This window comes from Poecile atricapillus, chromosome 17 (assembly GCF_030490865.1).
Source record: "Poecile atricapillus isolate bPoeAtr1 chromosome 17, bPoeAtr1.hap1, whole genome shotgun sequence".
Lineage (NCBI taxonomy): Eukaryota > Metazoa > Chordata > Aves > Passeriformes > Paridae > Poecile > Poecile atricapillus.
Window position 1 is genome coordinate 8609939 of NC_081265.1, and position 20613 is coordinate 8630551.

General features: G+C 40.2%; 1 protein-coding gene and 1 long non-coding RNA gene across 5 annotated transcripts in view; both read left to right on the plus strand.

Annotated features, from left to right (window-relative positions):
• Nucleotides 1–23: 23 nt before the first annotated feature.
• Nucleotides 24–9275, plus strand: LOC131585708 (uncharacterized). 4 transcript variants are annotated; one of them, XR_009279012.1, is made up of 8 exons: nt 26–140; nt 949–1132; nt 1218–1343; nt 1622–2280; nt 2399–2470; nt 2559–2757; nt 5532–5636; nt 6936–9275. It is a non-coding gene; the product is annotated as an uncharacterized LOC131585708 (long non-coding RNA). The 4 variants fall into 4 exon arrangements; XR_009279013.1 differs by lacking the exon at nt 6936–9275 and adding an exon at nt 5949–6174; XR_009279014.1 differs by lacking the exon at nt 6936–9275 and having other exon boundaries at nt 24–140; nt 2559–2866; nt 5532–5875.
• Nucleotides 9276–9295: 20 nt separating this feature from the next.
• FOXK2 (forkhead box K2) overlaps nt 9296–20613 on the plus strand; it is a 56715-nt gene continuing 45397 nt past the window's right edge. Inside the window, exons 1-2 of the mRNA XM_058852089.1 lie at nt 9296–11137; nt 14024–14136. Coding sequence (XP_058708072.1) covers nt 11075–11137; nt 14024–14136 — 176 coding nt within the window. The 5' untranslated portion in view covers nt 9296–11074. The remainder of the gene's footprint in view (nt 11138–14023; nt 14137–20613) is intronic.

Here is a 20613-nt window from a genome sequence, read left to right on the forward strand (position 1 = left end):
GGCGGCGGCGGCTGAGGGATGGACAGACCGACCGACCCCGACCCACCCCGACCGACAGACCGAGCAGCCCGCCGGGGGCAGCGGGAGACTGGCGGCGGGGAAAAGGGAGGGGAGGGCGTACCCCGCAGGGGCGCTGTGAGGTGCGCTTGTCCTCTCTCAGGAGCGGCGTGAGGGGTTGGTGTCCCCTCAGGGGTGGCATGAGGCGGGAATGTTTGTGTCTGTGGGTCTGTCCCTGGAGCGGCGTGAGGGGGAATGTCCCCTCTCCTCAGAAGCGGCGTGAGGGGGAATGTCCCCTCTCCTCAGGAGCTGCGTGAAGGGGAATGTCCCCTCTCCTCAGGAGCTGCGTGAAGGGGAATGTCCCCTCTCCTCAGGAGCTGCGTGAGGGGGAAGGTGCCCTCCCCTCAGGAGCGATGTGAAGGGGAATGTCCCCTCTCCTCAGGAGCTGCGTGAGGGGGAATGTGCCCTCCCCTCAGGAGCGATGTGAAGGGGAATGTCGCCTCCCCTCAGGAGCGGCGTGAGGGGGAATGTCGCCTCCCCTCAGGAGGGCCGTGGGGCGGGAATGTCGCCTCTCCTCAGGAGCGATGTGAAGGGGAATGTCGCCTCCCCTCAGGAGCGATGTGAAGGGGAATGTCGCCTCCCCTCAGGAGCGGTGTGAAGGGGAATGTGCCCCCAGGAGCGGTGTGAGGAGCTGTCCCGCAGTCCTTCACCGTGTTCCTACTGGAAACCATCCCGCTCTCGGCCGCTGCTGCCGCGGAGAGACGCCGAGGGGGGAAGACCCGAGCGGGTGGGCGCGGGTCGGGAGCAGCCGGTGCGGGGCTGCAGCGGGTGCTTGACCTGCGAGGAGCCAAAGGTGTTCGGCCATCAGTCCTCGCTGTGCTGGCTCGGGATGCTGAGGTACCACCTGTTGTCCTGAGCTGCCTCTAAATAAAGCCTCTCCTTTATTTCCAGGCTCACCATGTCCCTGCCAGCAAAGAGGAGTGTTGTCTTTTCTGGAGAAGAAAAACAGGAAGCAAAGTCTTGATAGAAGATGGGGGAAACAAGGATTTATGTGGGAAATCACATTCGGCGGTGGCTGACACTTAAAGTTGGATTTCAGAAATGACGCAGAAGTCACAGGTTTTTTACTGGACATGTGAGTAGATTGTCACAATACTCTGTTTGCTAATACTAAATAAATAATTCTGAGTATTGATACCGGTTGTGTCTTTTCTTTCTAGGTATGATAGCTATGACCCATTGTCTAAAGCTCCACACTGTCCCCTCTCTGAGGGTGTGAGAAGGATAACTGGGAATGAAGAAAGAGCATTGTCAGCCAGCACTCCTTTAATAGCAGCAGATGGAACGTTAGTACTGTCCTCTCCTTACTTGGGAAGGGTAGATGAAATATTTTTCTTGTTACCACTTGAAAGATTGTAGCTGACATTTAAAAATAACGAGATAAAAGTTGTATATAAAAAGGAAAATATACAGCTAATTCTACTTAAATTGGAGATTTTCAGTATCTTTCATAGAAGATTTTCTGTGTTTGTTTTCTTGTTTGTGTAGTTGAGCGCATGACACTACTGCAGAGTAAACAGGCACAACTTTTTTGCAAGAAGTGTTTAACAGATTGTTTTTGCAGGTATGGCAATGATGACCAGCTGCCTAAAGAATCTGCTTGTTGTGGATTTAGAGATGTGAGAACTGTAACAGTGAAAGAGAAGAGAGAGATACCAGGGGACTGCACTTTGACAAGGACAGAGGACATGTTAGTGATACTGAGGTTTTTTGCATGTTTCTCACTTAAAATTTATGGATTTTATTATCATATTTAATTTTGTTTATTAGAAACTCATATCATTCATGCTCTGCTTCATTATCTAAAAGCATCTTGGTACATAATCAGTGGTCCAGTCCTTCTGAGACAAGAATCTGAAAGATGTATTGGAAAAGTTGTAAAATACCTAAGAGTACAAGCAACAAACCCAGTGACTGCCTCTCTTAATTGTGTACAGGGCTCATGAGTGATCAAGGAAACAGCCAGTACTTTACATGTGCCCCCATCAGCAGCTAGGCTTTTACAGCAGTGCAGTGTCCAGGCAACTGCATGTGCTTTAACCTTTCTCAAAAGAAAGGTGTTTCATTGTTGACCAAGTGATGTTGCACACTAAGTGATGTGTTAAACTATCTAAAAATAGTGCTGTGCTCAGCGAGGCCACGCCATGGACTGCTGGTGCCTGTTACTGCAGTGTCTTCAGTAACTGGGGCATTCCCAGTTGAGATCAGAGGAGCCTCCAATAGGTATGCTTGTGCATTATTTTTTCTTTAGGTTTTGATTATCCACAACAGTCTTACCTAATAATTCATCCATGTCTTAGTTTTCTGACCTTTAAAAAACTGTATCTTTTAATGTGTACAGGGAGACACAGAGACCATAGGACATTGCATTGGCATTGCACGATGTGTCCAAACCCCTCGCCAATATGGTGAAGTATTTCAAGTACCATGTTTGTCTGATTCTCATCATCCACTGTGGTTTTCCTTGAGACTTTCCTAATTGTTCTTACTTTTGATTTTAGTAGGTGAACGAGTTGGGGTTCAGAAAGCAATTCTATGGCAGAGAAGAATTCTTGGAAGCTGGATCAGGAGCAAATAAATACCAGTGCTGATGAAGCTGAAAAATTCAAGTGTGTTCTTGAAAATAGCATTTTTCTCGGGCACTATAATTTTAGTTTGGAGTGCAGCAGTAAGTGAATTCCTGGGACTGATTTGATACAGGTGAGACAGAGAGATTTGAGTTCGATTGATTGCTTACTTCAGCCTTCTGAGATGCAAGAAATATTGTGAAAATTTGTTTGGTTTGAAAACAGCTTTGTTGCCCTAAAAGGTAAGGCAGTGAGGCTTTGGAACAGTCTCATAATATCAATGTGAAGGTTCTAAATCCCACCAAGTACATAAAATGCTGGGCAAATGATCAGGCATGTACACAGTGCAAATTGTACAGGGCTAAGGAGCAACAGCTGCCTAAGATAAAGAGAGTCAAAAATAAGAGGTGTTTAATGAGACAGGCATCCTAGGGCTTGCTGTGTTATTGCAGGGAATATTTACCTACCAGCAGTAGTTGTATAACCTCACTATAATGAAAATGGTTTGTGTTTCTGTGTCTGAACACATCAGTGGTGATAGTTGGGTTTGTCATTGGTTCACAGGAGAGCAGTGAGGTAGAATGCTAATGTCACTGAGGTTCTTACTGGCTGTGGGATGTCCATACAGGGATCAGGTCAGTTACCCAAAGTCCTGTTGGTAGTTGGACTTGCCTGTTAAAAGTAAGACCAAACTCAGTTGCTAGCTCAGAGGTTTTAGAAATCTGGGCAAATAGGAAATGGAGTTTTTTTCAGAAAGGAGCAGTGCTTATGTTAATGTATACTTCATTCTTGTTTTCAAAGGTGTGGTACTGCACTTCCTATTGAGGGGAGGTGATGCAGGCAGGTATTTCCTGCTTTCCAGGCATTTGGCTGTCATGTTTTCCTGTTGTTATTTTAGGCTTTACCAAATAGGTCTTTTCATTTTGTGCTTGTAAGGGTCAGGAAAAGAACAAAGTCATATTGTGGATGCTTTATTAACACATTCAGAGTTAATAATCATAAAGCTGCTGGTGTATTCTAGGCTTTTTACTCTTGAGTCTAGTTTTAGGTTGGCTAAACACTACCTATTAAGGAAATGCACACATCAAAGACAGTGGAGGAAGAACAGTTAAATTCAGCTTCATTGGTGGCTTAATGTTTGGTTTCTGGTTTGGTTTTGGAGCCTGATGACATTGGCTTTCAGCACTTGTAGAGAATTAAGTTGATGGAGAAACAGTGAGGGAGCCAAGTGACTTTGAGATTTTTGCCAGGTGAAATGGAATAGCTTTTTGAATTGTGGCTATTGTGAGGAGTCAGCAGATTGATATAACAGGAAGGAAAGAATGTACAGAAATTCTGATTTAAAGGGGCATTAGCAGGGCAAAGCCAAATGGAAGAGTTACCAACCCACATCCATTAAGGTTTCAGTCCTTCTCCAATGCTTCTTCTGTTATTAGCTTCTAACTTTAACATTTGGAATTTAACCAAGCTAATTTAAAATTCTTTTTCCAGTGTACATATAACAATTACAAAGCTGTCAAAGTGGATAATAAACAATATTTTAAAAATATATGTTATTTGCTGTAACACTGAAAAGTGACGAGTCAATGTGGTTGAACAGGGGTTTTTGAGGATGCTTTGGGGAATTAGAGATTTTTTTACTGTTGTAGTAGTTGAATCATAGGGATTCAAAAATTCTGTTATCTATGTTAACAAAACATATTCTCATGATAGAGCTGCCCATGCCAGGGGGTTGGAACAAGATGATCTTTAAGGTCCCTTCTAACCCAAGCAATTCTGTGATTCTATGAACTGACTTTCTTGGGATTTGATTATGAACTGTATAATTTTTTCCCTCAATTCAGTACAAATGAAACGGAATATAAATATAAAATAGATACTCAGAAGTGTTACAGCAGCTCAGCAAGCAAGATTCAAGTGTGGAGTAGGATGAGTTGGTGTCAGTCAGTAACAAATGTTGAGTTGGGAAGCCCCAGCTTTGTGGGAGGCTTCAGCCTGTCCCTGTCTCTCCTAAAATGGCACTGGCAGCACCTTTTGTAATGGTGTTTGCTGCACAGCTTTCCTCATAGCTGTTGGACTTTGCAAGACTCTGTATTGCAGAACTTCTCTTCATCTTGAGTAGTGTGTTCTCTGAAAAGCCGTGTGATTACTGTTCAGACAACGCAGTTGTAAAGTGCAATTCCCTTGGAAAGTAAATAAACCATCTCCAGAGAAGGTCCAGCAAGCTGTTAATGCTGAAGACTTACCTTGACAAAGGTGAACAGCTGAGGAGCTTCTTAGCAAGCAGGAAAGTAAAGTTAAATTTAAAAGAAAAAGGGGAAAAAAAAAAAGAAAGCCTGATAAATATAATCTGCTTGGTAGGACAGCTTCCTGTGCTCTCCAGACAAATCAATTTTCAGTGCCTTGTTTTGACCAGTTGCAGTTTTTAGTTGGCCTAAAAGATTCTGCATGTACTGCTTTTAATATTTAGTGTTCATAGTTTGTTTTTAATTAAGGAAAAAAAAACAAACAACAAACCAAAAACAATCACCCCTCATCCCTGACAAACCAGGGTCTGTGGTTGTTCCACTGTGACTTCAAAGGGACTGTAAGACAGCTTTTCCTTACAGACAATTGAGTGGTTAGTCTCAGACAAATAATTTATTGTAATGCTGAATGTTGGTCTCTATTTCCCTATAGTGAAACTTCTGTTTATATATCATGAAAACATAAGATTTTGGTCTCTTTATGTGCACTGCACATAGAAAAGCCCAAATGCACTTACTGTGATATTTCCTCTTATTTCCAAGTTGGAAGATTATATTAAGGGAATGCATTTCCCTAGACAGAGTGAAACAATACAAACTTGTTTCATATTTAGGTATTTGAATGTCATATTGTAACTGTTATTATTGTGTTGCTTTTCAGGGTGAGCAGCAAGAAGAAAATCAAGCTCTTGCATAACAGTACCAGGGCCGTTTTTACTCCATTTTGATTTTGCTGTGAGGTTATTGTAAACTGTAAAGAATTACTGTAAGTTGTGTGAAATTCCACGTTGTGTTGAGCAGCACATTAAACTTAATTACCTGAAGTTTTCTTGTGTTATTTTAATGTTAATAAAGTGTGTGGAGTGGATTATTTCCCTGCAATAGTCTGTACAGAGTTCTCTGTACAGCAAAGGGGCAGCAAAAAAGGACAAGCCAGAATGCTCATGGTACTGCTAAACTTAGGCAGAATTTAATAACTTTTTGTAGGTTATCTTAATGACTGAGTGCCTTACATTTTATTTAAAATTCAAAAGGGTTAAGATAGAAATAATGTGTTTCTTGGAATTCTCTTCTTTAGGAAACAAATTTAACATATCTCATATATTGGAAGGCATTTCTGCAGTTGACTGATTCCCTGAAAAATGATGGGTAAAAATGCTGGGCTGTAGATTGCATTGTGTTGGTGCCTTTGAAAAAATGAGTAATTGAGATCAGCTACTCAGGTGCTTATCTAAAATCTTTTGTGATTGAATAATTTGATATCTTATTTTGGCTTTTAATAATACAAAAGCTAACGTACATGAGCTGATACAAGATGCACCTTAATTATTTTATTCTGTAACAGAGATGAAATAAGTGGAGTACTTTCAGTAACTGAAGTTCTACAGAACGGTGTTGGCGGTTCTGAATCTGTTTTGTAGTTACCAAGTGTGAGTAATCCTGGAAAGGTTTTGAACCGAGACGCTGAGCTTGGTATGGCGTTCAGGTTATTCAGTGTACGGTTGTCAGAAGAACAGAAACTTCCAGTTTTCTGATTTTAACTTTTTTTTTTTTTCTTTAACCACACACTTGCGTAAGCTTTCAGGTCTTGATCTTACAGTATTGAAGCCAGCTGGGCTTTCCCACCAACTTACACTAGAACAGCCTTTCAGTGGGGAGAAATTCCCCTAATTAGATCATTATACTCAGTATTCCATTTTTCAAATGAGCTACTTCACTGGCTGTAAGAAACTCTTGCTCTTAAATATTATCTTGATGCTTTTGAAATATCCTAATTCAGTGTTGCTTTATGAACAATAGATTTTTCTCTAAATTCTGCACAGATCTTTAAAAACAAAAAGTTGGGAAGGCAGTTTTTTGAGACTTTGTCAAGATGAAAATGCCACTTCCTCTGTATTTATGTTCCCTCTTTGCTCTGTAGCTTTCAGATTTTTCTTTGACTACCAAACACTGATTCATGTAAATAACTCAGTTTGGTTCATGGAAGAAGTGTGTCTGGTGACACTTACTCTGAGTGAAGTGTCTTCCAGTGCTCTCAGATTTTTAATTCTTGGTGTCATTACAGTGAGAAGGGAAGAGGACTCAGAGAGGATTCAGCCTTCCATTATGTTTTCCTCCAAAGTCTTCAAGATCTGAAGAATCCACAACTGTGGCATGTTCTCAGCCAGTTCAACCTCATTCTTGTGCCTTTTTAAATGCACCCTGCAAATATTTCTATTATTTAACACCATATTGTTGTACAAGTGGAATAATACTGCCAGTGCCTGTTCTCTTGAGTTGCACTCACTGTGTAAATTACTGGTAGAATGATTATTCTTGTTCATAGTACTGGAGTATAGTACCATTAATCCCTTACTAAGGCTTCCTTCAAACTTCCCACTACACTGGAACTTCATGCTGAAGAAAAATCTAGAGAAAGTAGACTTCTAAACATTTCCTTTTTAATATTATAGTGTGACAGATGATATATTTGGGTTGCTATATGAGCATATGCTTTTGAATATCTGACTTCTGTAGAGCAGAATATTATCATTGTTCTTTTCCAGTAAAGTTAGCAGAATGGTGAATGGAAATGATTCTGAAACAAGATTCTTTCTTCTGATGGATGTGCAGTGGCTCTGCTTTAGTCAAAATGGCTAAATAAGGCTTTCTGCTCCTGTGGGTCTGTGGGAATTGTGGAATTTGATTTGTTCAGATGTCAGAACTAAGCCCATAAGAATTACTTACCCTCTTACTCCAATGATATATTAAAAATGTACATTTAGGAGAATTACTTTAAGCAGAATAATAAGTTACGCTGTTGGTAATACCGAATACTTAGGGCACAAACCTATAATGTTGAACAAGAAAATTTTCTGTAAGATTTATAGTGAAAGGCAAATAGTAGCTATAAAAACACCAAATTTTGGTTTTGTTTTGTGTTTGTAAAGTGGACTTAGTGTGCCAGTTGGTTTCCTTAGAACTGTGGATCTATCAAATCTTTTGCAGTGTCAGTATTTACATACATAAACTGGGAACCTTCATCCAAATGAGGGCTGTTCGGTGTTGAACTTAAATTTCAAACCATTTGTTCAAGAATTGAAGTTACAATGCAGTGGTTTTCATAGTACTAACCTAATTTTCTATTACTTTGCCTTCACAAGAAGCTGTTTTCTAAAATCCCAATACCTCCATCTGTGCTCATAGGTCACATAATGTAGTATCACCTGAAAACTTTGTGTGTCTTGCTGGGGAAAGGTAGTCTGGCCTATATTGTGATTTACTTTTGTAGTAAAAAAACCCTACAAAACAGGAGGAAAAATTGCTAAAATAGCTCTTGCAGATTTCTTGGTGAAATAAGGAGTTTTGCAGATCATCACAGACGCACACCAGAGGGGAGTAGAACTGAGGTGAGATACTGGAATAGGGTACTTAAAGAAACAGTGTTTCAATGCCTTGTTTTCTTGCCTTTTGAAATTGCTGTTTAATTCTCTGGCTCTTTTTTTACTCTGAATGCTTACAAGTCTGTAAAGCTTGATAAGACAGTCAAGGGGAATGCTGCACTGAGGCACATTATTTAAGAATATAACAGGGATGCAGGAATGTGGTTTTATTCTGAATTCTTCAGGCTTAGTAGATCATCATGGGTTTTATTTTGTAAAATTGAAATATGACTTTTATAAGCCATGATCATTTGTCTGATTTAATAGGATGAAATACTAGCATCAGTGTGATGATGCTTGTTATTACTTTGGCAAGAGGCTTTCATGTCGTGTGTCTGTTAGTGAGGAGTCTTTTGGGCTTTTAAATCATGACACCCCAAACAAGTTTCAGCTGTGTGTCACGTTAAGTGTTCTCATGAGTCACTGGTCAGAATACTGATCAGTGGATAGCAGGAAGGGGAATGCATCAAAGGAGGAATTCCAGAGGTAGGAGAAGTGGAGTTTCAGTTTGAGATGTGTAAATGAAATGTGGGTCAGAGAGGAATGGTGAACCTGAGCACTGCTTGTGGTTTGAGTGGCCTGTGCCAGGACAAGCCTGCTTCCTGTCTTTTCCCCTGTCTCAGCAGAAGTGATTAATTTAATTTATAATTCCAGAGAGATTCCCAGCACTCAGAGGCCTGGCAGAGAGGATTGTGGTTTCACAATGCTCGGGATTCAACAGATAAACTGGACACTTCTGACATCAGGTAGAGCTGATGAGTGTGAGAAGTTGCACCTTCACCACCTCACTTAGGTCATAGAGCAATACTTCTTTCTGTAGTTCTTGTGCATAAATGTAAAGCTGACTTGTATTTAAGATGCCAAGATCAGTCTGCTCTACTCAGTGCTGTGTGTAATCATGCTCTGTATGCAGTGTTTGGTGGAGCTGTATCCAAAGCCTGCCCAGGGTATCTGGAAACAGAGAGGGCAAGAGTGTGTGTGTGTGTGTGTGTGTGTGTGTGTGTGTGTACACACAGCCCCTCCCTCCAGTTTGTTTTATGAAATCTTTAACATGGATTGAAAGGGACCTTTGAAGGTCATCTCATCCACCCTGCTCCAAGCAGGGCTGACTTCAGGTTTGGATAAGTTTACTCAGACCCTTGGCTTCCTGAGAACTTGGGTATTTTATAGAATTTTGTAATGTTGTTTCATAAAACATAGGATCCAGAATGGTTTCAGCTTGCATGGCTGTTTTCCATTTTTCTTTTTTACTCTTATTGTAGTAGTCAAAGTCTTGATCCATGGCTTTTAAGATATGTGACCTAACAGTATGGAAACCCTTAAAATACATTCATGGGAGCAACTTAATACAGCTACAGACAATTTCTGATTTGAATAGCTTTGTCTGTGCTAGGTAACTGTGTGTGCACGTGGAGATGTTTTAAGATGTATCAAAGATCTTTCTTTCTCTGGCTTTAGGAGAGGATATGGTCTGAAGTGAGATAACCACAGACACTGTGTTAAGTAATCTTTTTTATGTGATTACTATTGTGTATTTGTAAACATCTCCTATCCATAGTAGCAAAAATACTTTGGTGAAGGTGTATGCAGTAAAGAGAGGCAGTACAAAATCAGGGTCTCTTGTATGGACATATGCTGCTATTTAACTTCATTACATTGGTCCTTTGCCTTCAGTCAGCTTAAGTGACAAACTGCATATGCTTTTCTAAAAAAATTATTGGGTTAGATATTTTAAACATAACTAAAGAAATAATTGTTTTTCAAGATAAGCTATTCTTTTCTGAAGTTAGTGTGTATTCCTGTTCTTCATCTCCACATCTCTGGAATATCTGTTAAATCTCATCCTTGCTTTTCCTGGTTCTCTGCACAAATTTCTTTCCCCTCCTGTATGCTCCTTCTTGGTTGGTCAGTCTTGGTGTAGACATCAGAAGACATTTCAGCAGAAGAATTTCATCCGTGTTTGTAAGCTTTGTTTAAATAATAATTTCAAATCAGGTTTTGACATGACCTATTTTTCAAATGAATACAGTAACACTAACACAAGAAGTGCTATCTTCAGTGGAAACAAATAAAATCCTATTGTAGTAGGATTTTTTGGAATTTAAAAAATCCATCATGGGATAAACTCGACCTGGCTTTGAGTATGGTACAATAGTACTTAGCTTGTGATTCAGCTGTTGATCTGGGATGACTTAAAGTGACTCTCTACAGAGCAACTCTGATAATTCTTGTGCTGGTTTAAATCCCAAATTAGATAAAAGTACTTGGGGATAATAGACTGCAACATATTTAATATATCCCAGTGACTTTTCTTTCCTTTTCTTTTCCAGGAGGGCAGATGAAAGTGCAGGTTGCAGTAGATAATTCTCATAGGTGAAAATGATTGTTGTCTGTAACATCCTGATTCAGTGTGTTGTGTGGGCTTGCAGATATGAGCTTGGGTAAGATTTGAGCAAAAATACCTCACCACGTTGTGTTTTGGTTGGGAACTTTGCTTTAAATTAAGAAAGCTGCAGGTGTGCTTTGTGAATGTGTAGAAAAAATAACTGTTCCTCTAATTCATGTAGCTGTTGTCTCCCTATATCTAAAATAGTCTGAAATCAGCATTTTTTAAAGGCTGATCATACAATAAAGATTTGCATAACTTTATTTCCAGATTGATGAATTATAAATAAATATAGGAAATGCAGGAATAAGGTATTTTTTCTTCTCTTTTAGGACAGCTTCCAAAAGCCATAGCCAGAAGAGGATCTCTGATGGAAGTCTAGAAATGCTCTAGTGAATGTGCACAGTGTTCCTGTCAGACCCCATTCCAAGGCTGTGCAGGGCTGCCAGGCTATCCAGGGTAACAGTGGCTCTGGGGTGGAATGGGAGCTTGGGTTCGTGTTCCAGCTTCCACAGCTGCTGCTGCTGCTCTCTCCTCTTCCTTTTCTAGTCTCCCCACAGCCTCTGACTCACTTTGTGAGTCCATGTGATAACCTGGAGACGGAGCTCACCTAAATACACCCTCAGAAGGGTGGTATCTTTGATTGGGTTTTTTATTCCCGTCATTTCTTTCATGTGGTTTGTTCTCAGTCACACCAAGGAGGTGCTGGAAGGCTGGGATCCAGTGGCAAACCAGGAAATGACACTACCACTGCAAGCTCGGGATTCGACTGTGGGCTAAACATTGATCTGTGATGTAAAACACCTTTTCACTTTGTCATCATGCATACACAGAGGAAAAAGCTGATCCAGCTTTTCAGATTATTATGTCAAGTTATTCTGGGATCTTAGGCAAATAATACTTATTTTTGGTGACAAATTTAAAGCCTATTGATCATTAGATATAGGATATTAAGAGTTTAACTTAAAATTGAGCTTCCAGAATGCTGATTTTAAGAACTTTTTTCATCATTTGCCTATTCTGCTTCATGCATTCCTAATAAAAAAAAAACAAAACAGGTGTTAAGAGGGGAAAAAAGAAGTTTGTGAGGATACTTAGTAGATGTTTTAAATTATCTTCTTTCAAATTTTGATTACTCTTTGATATCAGATCTTTTTGGTGTAAAATGGCAAAGGTGAGTTCCAAACTGCAGGGCAGTATTGATGTATTTAATGGTGAGGTGACACCAGGTGTTCCCAAAGAGGGCAAGTTTTTAAAATTCTGTATTGGGAACTGAAAGAAGATTGGAAGAAAAAAATATTATTAGATACAAAAATGGATGTCCAGTGATCCTCTCTCCTTTTCTGCTTGCATCCATGCTAATCTTGGTTTATTCAGTTACAGCTGCTGTGAGTGATGTTTTTCTTCCCCTCTTGTGTACTAAAACCCTGCCTCTGTAATTACTGCAACTCTTTTTTTGGGGAAAAATAGCCTTTCAGTCTTTTCTTACAAAGAAAGAAAATTAATGGAGTGAGATTTTCAGCTGCATTTACAAGTTTGGGTTTGTTTAAAGACCGAACAGAATCCCAGGTGTCTGATTTTCAAAAAAAGTTGATAAACTGAATGAAAAATGTTATCTGTGGAAGAAATTGAAGACTGTTACTGGTATTAATTACAGAAAGCATGTTCTTACCTGTATCTGCTTTTTTCTTTAATCAAAATGGAGCAGAAATCAAAGAATGAGAATGCATAAATTATGTGACATTACAGAAACACATTTTGTTGTACAAGGGCTATTGAAATGGGAGACTTGAAAAGCCTCTGAGGTAGTGGGCTACCAGTTGCTGTACTTGTGGTGTTGTCATGCTGACACCAACTCAATTGATAATGCTCCCTTCAAAGTTTGGCCAACCTGAGAGGGGGCCAAAGCCCCCTGCTTGGAAATTAAGGAAGATACCTTTATATTGAGCAACATTTCTCTTAATAGCTGCAGAAAGTAAAACACAGAAAAAGGTCAGGCCCAAAGGACAGACAGCAAGACCATCACTGGCCCCAAACTTGCAAATAAAGTAATTTCTGGAGAGCTCTGAACCAGTATATGACAAGAAGTGCATTGAATGATGTGTCACAGGTCAGTTTGTAGAATTGTGCTTACATCAATAATCAGATTCCTGCAAATAACTTCTTGCTATGTGTTTTCTGGGGAGAAAAACACAGCCTTATTAGGTAAAATAAAGGCAATTTGAGTGAAAAGTACCATTAGGGATGTGATGAGGGAAAATACAAATAGTCCCTTGAAACTGATTAGAAGAAAGTTAAAAATTCATTAGAATCCTGGAGCCTGCCAACACACTAATTAATTAAGTTGTTGAGTTGCTGAGCTTCTCAAGTCATCCCCAGCCCTGACCAGCCCCAGGGCAGTAACAGCAGTCTGCAGGGCAGGGCTTGTGTAGCTGCTCTATTTACAGACAGGTTCTAAATTTAATAGAAGTTTACAAATATATTTTGGGTTAGAAACTTTAATGGTGATGTGTGAAAGTTGACTGATTTTATGTTTGTGTCCTTGGGAGAAAGGGCAATGTGTATGTGAGTTGCAACCTACTAATATTTCAACTTTATTTTAAACTCTCAGTTTCTGATTTTATTTATATCTAAGAAACCTGTGACTTAGATATAAAACCTGGATTTTATCTGTAAAGCTTTTGCACTTGGCAAGTTTCAGGTGGCATGAACAGCTTATAATAAGTAAAAAAAGTCCTGTAGTCCCATAGCTGATGCTGTGGAATGTGCTTTGCTGAGTACTGGATGCATGTTGCTGCTTTTCTCTAATGCTGCAATCTGTCCTCAGAAAAGCTTCAAGTGCATTTTAAAATTTTAATTTATTATGCTCTATATATTTATCACACATATAGAAATGCTTCTCTTCATGTTAGCTTTCCATGATTTCTACTGAGCAAACTTTGCTCTTTTGTTGTTTCGGGGTTTTTTTTCCTGAGCCATGTGTTAAGGGGAAGTTTAGGTCAGACAGTAGAAAAAGATTCTTCCCACAGAGGTGGGGAGGCTGTTGGGTATTGCCCAGGCTCCCCAGGGAATGGACACAGCCCCAAGGCTCCCAGAGCTCCAGGGTAGCTGGGAAATGCTCTCAGGGGGTGCACAGGGTAGGATTGTTGGGGTGTCTGGGCAGGGCCAGAAGCTGGGCTTTGATGATCTGTATGGGTTTCTTCCAGCCCAGGATATTTTGTTTCCTTGTCCCAGTTTTGCACCTCACTCAGTGATTTAATAACAGGCAATGAAGAGCTGTGTATTGCTGACTGTAGTAACTGTAAATATTGCAGACAAATAGTTCCACATTCTTCTTGTGTTCAGTTCTGTCACTATCCAAGCAGGCAGCTCCCATGCAGCAGGGATGCCCCACAGAATGCACTGGAATGGAGGGCACTTGGGAGCACTGGTGAGAATCTCTGGATCCTCATCATGAGGTGGGTTGTTTATTTGGAGGTTGGAATACAGTTTATGGCATCATTCCTTTTCTGAGACTGAAATGAAAATAAAATATCAAATTAACCACAGGCTAATTCAATTAACAAAATAAATTGAAGTGGATGAGATGGGCTTTGAAGAACCCGAGTCTTCAGCAGAGAGATTTATTTCTCTGCTGAACATCTGTCAGTAATTACTGTCTGAGCATCGGTAGCTTCTGGTCACAGACTCTCTGCTGGCTGTTCCTAACGCAACCCCGTGGTGACCTTTGACTGATGAGACTGAGCTTCATTTCTCTGCTCCTAAAGAGGTGTTATAATTCCTGTGTGGAAGTGTTCTGAATATCTGCTGAAGGGAACTTTTCCTCATGTGTGGTTCTGTTTTCCCCAAGGGACTCACCTTTACAGTGCTCATTATGCATCACCCAGGTGAACATGTAGAAGTAAGTGACATGTTTCTGTCTCAATATTCTATATTTGCAGTAGATATAAATTGGTTTTCATTGATTTTTTTTTTTTCTTTTCTCCCTGTGTCAAAAAGACTTTGGTATTGATATTTGGGCTTTTTTTTTTTTTTTAAGGTAGTCCCAGACCTGTCTGTGCTGTCCATTTTGTATTGCAAGGCATGCTAGCATGAGTCTGAATCTTGAAATTATTTCTGTCTCTTCTGTCAGAAATGTTTGTATTCTTCCCTTGCCCTTCTGGAGGTTGCTTGAACACCTAGTGATTTGCACAGGACTCAAACAGAATCTGTCCAGCACAACATCTGTTTGGGTGTTTTTCCTAAATAATTTTAGACAGCTATTCATTGTTCAAGTGTTCTCCTCCTAGAAAGAAGTCAATAGTGTGACTTCCTCTCTTTTATCAGAACTTTAATGCTTTATGTTTTAAAGATTAGGTGTAAATGTAAGGAAGTGTCATAGAAAAAGCAATTAAATATGACAACCATTCTGAGTATTTTGAGATTTAATAGGAAAATGAGAAAACCTAGTGGGCCAAACCTGAGACTGAATGTACTTCAGTATCTTGTTTTGTCTTCAGGAAAGACATTGTCAAGCAGCTCCATCTTATGTCAGTGTTACAAGTGCAGCTGTGCAAGACTGGTTCTTGGTAGATTTTGGTATAAACAGAGAACAGAGGTTGGTTCTTGTGTTGGAGGATTCCTAACAGGGATGGAAAATGTCCTATTTTAAGTTGTTCAGGCTTTGGCTACACATTAAAAATACCAGTGCTAAATACTTTATATGGATGTGAAAGCAGGGCTGCTGTCATCATATTCCTTATAGGATCTTCCTTTGTGTGCTTTGAATTCAGACAGTTTCCTTATAGGCATCTTACATTATCTGTTTATGAAACATGAGGTTGTTCTCACAGTGCTTTTGCCTTATTACATGATTTCAATAACATTTGTCTCCAGTGAAAACAATTGCAATTTCTTAACCTTTGTGTAACAGTTTTTCATGCCTCAATATCTCAGTAACTCTCTTCTGAAGTTTGCTTTGTTCTGCAGTTATCCTGTTGGACAGAGTAAGAAATATTTCAAAGACAGACATAAAGAAAAACATGTCTTTACTTTTCACTGTTCCTTTCTTTTTGGCTTTCTGTTGGCTGAAGAAAAGGCATTGATTTTAAAGCAAACCCAAACTGATTTTGATAAAAGCTCCGTTTCTTTCACCCTGAAAGGAAAAATTTCAATTAGAAGGCTCTACCATGAAAAGAATATTTTAAAGCCTGTTCTTCTTATTGATTCTTGTTAGTTTACACTTACAACTTACTTAGGTTTTGATTTACCTTTGGTTATGTTTCATGCAGTTAATTCACATTTCTATAATCCCTCTCTGGTTTTGATTAGTATAAATCATTTATTCAGTGTCCTACCCTGTCTTACAATCTCTACTTCTGACCTGCCTTTTTCTGCCAACCAAACTACAACTCCTAATCCTGTTTTTGTAGACCCACCCTGTATCTGCCAGGTGTCAGCTGCAGTCACCTCCTTCAGATGCCTGAAACATCTCTGCCAGGTGAGCTGGACCTCAGCAACTCAGTCTGCTGCTTTTCTTTTTATTTTTTTGCAACACTTTGTTTGTTTATGATACCATATCATAAAGGTATGTGATGTTGTGGTGCTAAAAGGAGACTGCAAAGAAAGCAGCTGAATATTGAGGAGGAGTAAAAATTCAGCCGTGGTGAATAAACTCGGTGAGTCCTAGTGGGGCTGTTCCTCTAAAATCAAAGTACCAGCCATTCTTATTTTTTTGTGGGAAATTACAGCATTTTATTCAAATACATACTGGGTATGCAGAGAAAATATTCTGTGCAGTCTGAGCTCTCAAGGAACTGAGGAGCCACAAAGATACTTTTCATGTCAAAGTCACAGGACTGACCTGTTCTGACAGCAGAAATAGGAAAGGTGTCAGTTTGGTCTCAGGTGTATTTTGACAGGGGCTACTAAGTGTTTACTTCAAACAGAGTTGCTGTACATTTCTTGATCCAGCAAAGAGATAGGATAAACACTCTATGGCAGAAAAAAGACAAAAGAACTTGGAGAAAATTCTTACAGTAGAATTGTGGCTCATAGCTGATTGCAGTTACTAATGATCAACATTAAATCCCGTGAGTGCTGCGCTGATGGGATCTGGTCCAGATTATGCTTCAGGACTTCACTGTGTAGTACTCTTGGTTAGAAAAGGGTAACAAAACTTTAATGCTTTAGAATCATCCGGTCCAATTTTAAACATAAAATAGAAGCCTGAAGATTAATTAACTATTTCTTTGGCAAAGGTCTGGGTCATGCAAGGCTGGATTCCAAAGCAAGGGGGGTTTGCATTTCCAGTTAACAGACACTGCTGCTGCAGCTTCTAAAAATCATTTTGTGGCTGGGGTGTAGAGTTCCTTTCTGAGTGATTACCTGGGAGAGTGGAACGGATGCTCTCTGTTCAAGGCATTTGAGTTTTCATTGTCGTAACTACATGGAGGATCAGGGGCTGTGGCTTTATCCCTTTGGTCACTCACAAAGTTACTCTGTGCCAGCATGGCTGAGTCTCCTCAAGCTGCTTGAGGTCAGTTATGTAATTGCTCTTTGCAGATAAAATTAATTAGCCTGATTATTTTTCATAACTTTTGGATGGGTTCCCCACCTGGAGAGGAGCAATTCCTCTGTGTCAGTGATTGATTGTTGAGGCAGAAGCTTTCTGCCTTGCACTTTTAAGAAATGCTGACTGGTTCTTTGGGTCATGTTAGGAAGCCAACAGCCTGTGGTTAGAATGCAAAGGATAATAAAGCAGTTCTATAAACGAGCTGGCCAGCCCAGCTGCTGGGGGGCTGGCTTTGGCTTGTGCACTGCTCATTTCCCTTCTCTCCGAGGTAAATAGCATGTTAACAAGTGACAGGTCAGGTAGCAGTGTTTGCCCTCCTCCTGCAAAAAAATGCATTCTTCTGGATGTCTTAGGTTTTTTAACAGTATTGCGTTTTACAGCTTTATTACTTAAAGAGGTGTGAAAGTCATCCATAAAGGAAAAAATGCTAACATTTGAGATACAGCTGTTTATTTTCTCCTGTTATTATTAAGTCACTTCAGGAACTGTCTGGGTGTATCTGGGGAGCTTCCCACCATCCCAACCATTTGCTGTTTTCAATATTTTGCAGTAATTACACAGTGCTTTTTTAACACTTTCCCTTTGACCAAAATGCATTTGTGAGAAAGTGACTAAATCACAGCATGAGTCCTGCTAAGTTTTACAGGTTGTTAAATTTAAGCACGTGAAGAGCTCCAGGACAGTTATTGGGATTACTCAAAAATGTGGCTGTGGGTTTGAGGCTGTGTTGGAGGAAGCTGTTACTGCTTACAAGGGGCTTCTCACTTAGGGAAAGGAAAAAATGTGCTTGTCAGGTGCAGGGATATGGATGTGGGAAATCTTCATTCATTTGTGCAGGGTCTGGTATTTGAAGGGCTTATTTTGTTACATCACACATGAATGTTACTGAGGTGGTTCTGACAATTAACTTTGTAGGATTTTGTTTAATAAAAATCAAATCTCACTGGAAGCCTGGAACACTTGCTGTAATAAAAAGATTATGGATAGCTCCTGATAGCTTTTAAAAGCTGTTTAATTGCTGGTTGTGTCAAAGTAAGCAATTAAGGTCACTTAATCTACTTGATTATTCATCATATTCCTCTAGTAGTACTTTGTGCTTGGGTTCTGTGAAAATGTGCATCTTGAGAAGCTGCTGCACTCGTTCATAGCCCTCAGTACAGACACCTATAATAAGAAAACCCAAGAAAGAAAACTTCATTCTATGGCAACAACAATCTATGGCAGCTGTAAATTAATACAGCTGTTACAGTTGTATTGTTGTACAGTTGTTATTGTTGTGTTGTTACAGTGTGAGCTTCAAGGAAAAATGAAAAAGTCTAAAAATGTGTAGTAATTTAAAGGCAGGTTGGTCACATAGAACAGCATTAATGGATTAGCTCTTAGCTGGTACTTACACATTTCTGTTAAACTCAGGCCAGATTGTTTTAAGATTAGATGATACAGGTTCTTCATTCCTGTGATGTAGTCAGATGCTGCTGCATAATATGATGGGGACTGGATAACACTGGGCTACTTGTCATGAAGTAGAAAAATGTAAGAAGTGCTTTGAGAACTTGTTTAGTGACAGTGGCCATTGGAGAAGTTTAATCATTGTTGGGATGATTAAATTTTGATCAGTAGCTTCATTCTATCCTGAATAGTTAAGGTGGATGTAAGGCAGGCAGAGAAAGAGGCCTTTTGCTTTCAGTCAGCTGGCAGGGAAAAAAAAGTGTGAAAGAGGATGTATCTGCAGTGCAGCTCTGACATCAGGGCCAGCTTTTGTTCAGCTAGTGGATCTTTGGGGAACCCAGACACCCAGAACAGCACTGGAGAATGATCTGTAAGTGTGAGCTGTTCCCCACATGTACCTGATTCCTGCTCTGTGCAGCACGGACCAGACCTGCACATGGGCAGGTTGGGGTGACCTGTACCTGTGCTGTTGTGATCACAAAGAAAGTGACTAAATCTGCTCCAATTTAGAAAAACGCAGCCACAAAGATCTCAGCTGTCCTCTTGAAACGAATGGAGCTTCTGACAATGGGGTCTGATGTTTGCTCTGCAGTGCTGCTCATGCAAAAGCAAACAGCCCTTCTACCGGTGTTCAGTTCCTTTTCACAGAGCAACTTAGTGATGGTGGGACCCTTGAAAAGAGATTTCAGTGCAGACTGCAAAACTTCAGCATTCCATCTCAATTGCTCTGTTCTCTGTGCTGTTCTGTATGAACAGGACAGAATTTATATCAGCTTTGTGAATTCAGTACTGCTTGTTATTAATGAATTAATACAAATTAAGAAAGCTGTGATTCACATGACAGAAAATGGTGAAGTAGCAGCAGTGCCTTTAACTTCTGCAAACTGAGCAACCATCAGGGTGGTGAAAAGTGCTGCTGGCCTGATGGAAATTCAGCTGCTGCTCTCCCATTCTGCCGGTTTTCTCCCCCTGCAGGTGTGGGGTGTGTCAGGAGATGGCAGTCCATGGGCAATTCCAGCCAGCAGACCCTCAGGATCCCAAACCGATTGTTAGCGAAGCAGGCACAACATTTCTGTAGCCAGCAGAGCCAAGGCATAAAAACAAGCTGAGAATCAGGGAGTCATAACTGACTCTCTGATGCTCCACATTTTCTGTGCCAAACATATGTTGGTATAGAAGAGAGTCTGATTCTAAATACCAAAGTGTGGGCAAGATTTAACTAAAGTTTTCTTTAAAAGAAACCAAAGCTCTAAACTGTTGCTATATTTTACTGCATCTGCTGTGCGTATGAGATTGTATAAATGGACTGAACCAGTATGGAATTACGTTGTAGCTGCCTATGAGAAGTGCTGATACAATCCTCATGATAAAAGTAAGGTTTGCTGTCACTTTGCAGGCAGGAGCTACCATGTTCTTTTCCTGAGTATTCACAAAATAGCTCTACAGTTGAAGATCTGTTGACTCAAATGTGTAAACCCAAAAGTTTCAATTTCAACTTTACTGCTGGATGTTTGTTAGCAGGCTGTTTTTTGTCTGAAGTGTAAAAATGTTTAATGTCTTGTGAATTCACAGAACAGTGAATTTGGGTTGGAAGGGACCTAAAGTGCATCACATTCCCACCCCCTGCCATGGGCAGGAGCACCTTCCACCAAACCAGGCTGCTCCAAGCCTCATCCACCCTGGCCTTGAACACATCCAGGGATGGGGCAGCCACAGCTTCTCTGGGCAGTTATTTTTATTAATAAAAAATAGTAAGCTTCAGTACTGTAAAAAACCCAAACAACACAACCCTCTTCTCAACAAACCGTGGTGACGTTATGGTGACATGTTTGCAGTAGCTGTGCTGGTAAATAGGCACGAATGCATTTTAGCACCCTTTTTGCAGTTTATAGCCAAAAGTGTTAAAGTGTTTACTTTTCAGTTTTGACAGCGC